The 3,676-nt window shown below is 41.8% G+C and overlaps 1 protein-coding gene across 1 annotated transcript in view; it reads right to left on the bottom strand.

Moving 5' to 3' along the window:
• Nucleotides 1-1,488: 1,488 nt before the first annotated feature.
• spint1b (serine peptidase inhibitor, Kunitz type 1 b) overlaps nucleotides 1,489-3,676 on the bottom strand; it is a 15,697-nt gene continuing 13,509 nt past the window's right edge. The window contains exons 9-10 of the mRNA XM_053489489.1: nucleotides 2,076-2,138; nucleotides 1,489-1,994 (exon numbers count right to left, since the gene is read on the bottom strand). Of these exons, the coding sequence (XP_053345464.1) occupies nucleotides 1,840-1,994; nucleotides 2,076-2,138 (218 nt within the window). The 3' untranslated portion in view covers nucleotides 1,489-1,839. The remainder of the gene's footprint in view (nucleotides 1,995-2,075; nucleotides 2,139-3,676) is intronic.

Genomic DNA, 3,676 nt, shown 5'->3' with positions numbered 1-3,676 from the left:
TTTCCACTGTGAGAGACAGAATCTAAAAAGAAAAATCTGAAAATCACATTGTATGACTTTTTAACAATATATTTGTGAATTACTGTGTTTAATAAGTATTTGATCACTTGCTTATCAGACAGATTTCTGACCCCCACAGACCTGTTATTCTGCTTTTAAATAGTCCAGCTACACTCTGCTCATGATTCTAAATTAGTGGCACCTGTTTGAGGTCGTTAGCTGTCATAAAGACAGCTGTGCACCCCACAGTCAGCCAAAGTCTAAGTAGATACATGGGGTATCAATGATGCTGAGAATAGTGAAGAATCAGCCCAGAACTACACGGGAGGAGCTGGTCAATGCCGTGAAGAGAGCTGGGACCATCGTTTCCAAGGCTACCGTCAGTAATACACTAAGACGTCATGGTTTAAAATCCTGCATCACACGGAAGGTTCCCCTGCTTAAGTCAGCCCATGTCCAGGCCCGTCTGAAGTTTGCCAGGGACCATCTGGATGATCCAGGGGAGTAATGGGAGAAAGTCCTGTGGTCAGATGAGACCAAAGTAGAACTTTTTGGTCTTCACTCCATTCACCGTGTTTGGAGGAAGAAGAATGATGAGTATCATCCCAATAATACCATACCTACAGTGAAGCATGGGGCTGGAAGCATCATGCTCTGGGGGTGTTTTTCTGCACAGGGGACAGGACGACTGCACTGTATTAAAGAGAGGATGAACAGGGACATGTATCATGACATATTGGGCAAAAACCTCCTTCCCTCAGTCAGAGCATTAAAGATGGGTCGTAGCTGGGTCTTCCAACAGGACAATGACCCAAAGCACACAGCCAGGAACACCAAGGAGTGACTCCGTAAGAAGCATATGGACTATTTAAAAGCAAAATAACAGGTCTGTGGGGGTCAGAAATCTGGCTGATAAGCAAGTGATCAAATACTTATTTAACACAGTAATTCACAAATAAATTGTTAAAAAGTCATACAATGTGATTTTCGGATTTTTCTTTTTAGATTCTGTCTCTCACAGTGGAAATACACCTACGCTGAAAAGTGTAGACCCTCCATGATTTCTAAGTAAGAGAACTTACAAAATCACAGGGGGATCAAATACTTACTGACCTCACACACACACACACATTTACATTTAGGCATTTGGCAGACGATCTTATCCAGAGCGACTCACAAAAAGTGCTTTAATGTTTACATCATTGGATACACACTTACACTGGGTTAACTAGGTTAATAACTAAGTGCCATTAGTCCAACACAACTGGGAAGAGGGTTTTTTTGGGGGGTGGGGGGGCAACACACACACACTGTATAGACACATGTGATGGTACTTATAGTCAGTAACCCAGTGTAAGAATCGATCTAATGATGGAAAGTTCAAAGCATTTTTTCTAAAGCAACTTTTGTAAGTTGCTCAGGATAAGATCACCTCCCTCGTCCCTCACACACTCAAACACACCACCATATATTACATGTTTGTAAAGATCCTTTATTGAAACACATTTTAACAAAAAGTTCTAAAAGGTTTATAAAATAAACAAGGAAGAACAACAATAATATAAAATGAAGATAAACTAATAAAAAAAAAACCCAGAGAGAAACAAAACAGTAACACACAAGAACATCAATAAAACACACATCTTCAGTTCATAATAACTAAAAGATATTTACACAAGAAGTTAATTATACAATAGTAAAACGTCAGTGTGTACACACACACACACACACACTGCACTTTTACCCTTCTAAAGGCATATGTGTAAATCTTTATGCGTGTGTGTGTGTGTGCACGCGCATGTGTACAAGTGTATTAAGATCTGTGTGTGTGTGTGTGGATCAGTGTTCCTCTCCAGTCAGTGGTACAGACGCGGGTGCAGCTGCAGCTCTCTGAGACTCAGACTTCCTCTTCCTGTTCCTCACGCAGTAGCAACCGAGCAGACCAATCACAGCCAAGATCAGAACCGCAATGATGGCTCCCACTGCAGCGGAACCTTAAACACACACACACACAAGATCAAAAGGGTTGTGTATACACACACTCATCTTAACACACACACACATGTTGAAAGTACCTGTGTGTTTGTCCATGGCTTCCTCAGACCGCTCAAACAGCCCTCTCACAAACACATCACCTTCTAAAACAACAGAATACACACACACACACACACACACACAAAATAGACACACATACTTACACAACAATAAATGCATTCATACAATAATATGAACAAAAAACATATGCACATAAACACACTGTACAAGTCCCTGTTACCATGGACACGATAAATAAATATTTAATTACGGTTGTTTACGGTAAATCAAGAACTAAATTAAGCACAACTCCTGACCAATCAGATTACAGCGTTCAGCCTGGGTGTGTTAATATCAGTTATAAAGCAGATGAATTTTAGTGCGGCATCAGGAGGATAATGCTTACACACACACACACACACACACACAACGCTTATATAAAGTACACAAACGACAACGGCATGAACAAAGTTTCACAGAATGAAAACCGAAAACTGATCTCCCTCTGCTGCTGTGACAACGACTCAGTGTCGTCCTCTGCAGGTCGCTCAGTTTAACTGCACAGAAATCTCCAACATTACACCGAGATCACAACTGTACTACACACACACACACACACACACACACAGGCACCACACAGGAACCTGACCATCTAAGCACCACACACACTCCGCACAAGCACACACAATCCCCCCAATTTTAATCATCACCCCCTCATGGACGGCCTCCAAGAAGTTCAGATCCCACTTCATGTGATTTCTCTTGTGGGGCGACGCAAGGGAGGAGGTGTACAGGACAAAGCCGTGCACACTAGAGGACATGGAGGCAGCGCACAAACAATTAGTTTCAATACATTTAGATTAGAAATATGGACTTTATTACCAACCTTTAATGCCTAGACACTTTACCATCCACCCTGTAGAAATATCACCAGGATAAGAAATATATTGTCGCTAAACGATGCAGAAAAACTAGTTCATGCTTTTATCACCTCTAGGTTGGACTATTGTAATGCCTTACTGTCTGGTTGTTCAGCTAGATGCATAAATAAGCTTCAGCTAGTCCAGAATGCAGCAGTGAGAGTCCTCACTAGAACCAGAAGATATGAGCACATCACCCCTATCTTATCTTCACTCCATTGGCTTCCTGTGAAATTTCGCATTGATTTTAAAATACTACTCTCGACATATAAAGCATTAAATGGTCTCGCGCCGCAGTACCTGAGCGAACTGCTAGTGTCTTACGATCCGCCACGCCTACTTCGATCAAAGGATGCAGGCTGCTTGTCAGTACCGCGTATTATGAAAAATACAGCTGGGGGCAGAGCTTTTTCTTACAAAGTCCCAAAGTTATGGAATAGTCTTCCAAATAGTGTTCGGGACTCAGACACAGTCTCAGTGTTTAAGTCCAGGCTAAAAACCTATTTATTTACCCAAGCATTTTTATAAATAGATTAGCCTTAGGTAAACGTCTGGAGTTTCCTACAGTCTACCTGAGCCTCCAATAACCAACTGGACTCCATATGAACTTCTCCACATCTCCTGTTATACTGAACTTTCAGCCTCCTAACACACAGTATGAGTGCAGATCAATCCCTGCTATCCGTTATCACCCAGATGAGGATGGGTTCCCTGTTGAGTCT

Source organism: Clarias gariepinus, chromosome 27, assembly GCF_024256425.1.
Source record: "Clarias gariepinus isolate MV-2021 ecotype Netherlands chromosome 27, CGAR_prim_01v2, whole genome shotgun sequence".
Lineage (NCBI taxonomy): Eukaryota > Metazoa > Chordata > Actinopteri > Siluriformes > Clariidae > Clarias > Clarias gariepinus.
This window is presented reverse-complemented; position numbering and strand designations above follow the sequence as displayed.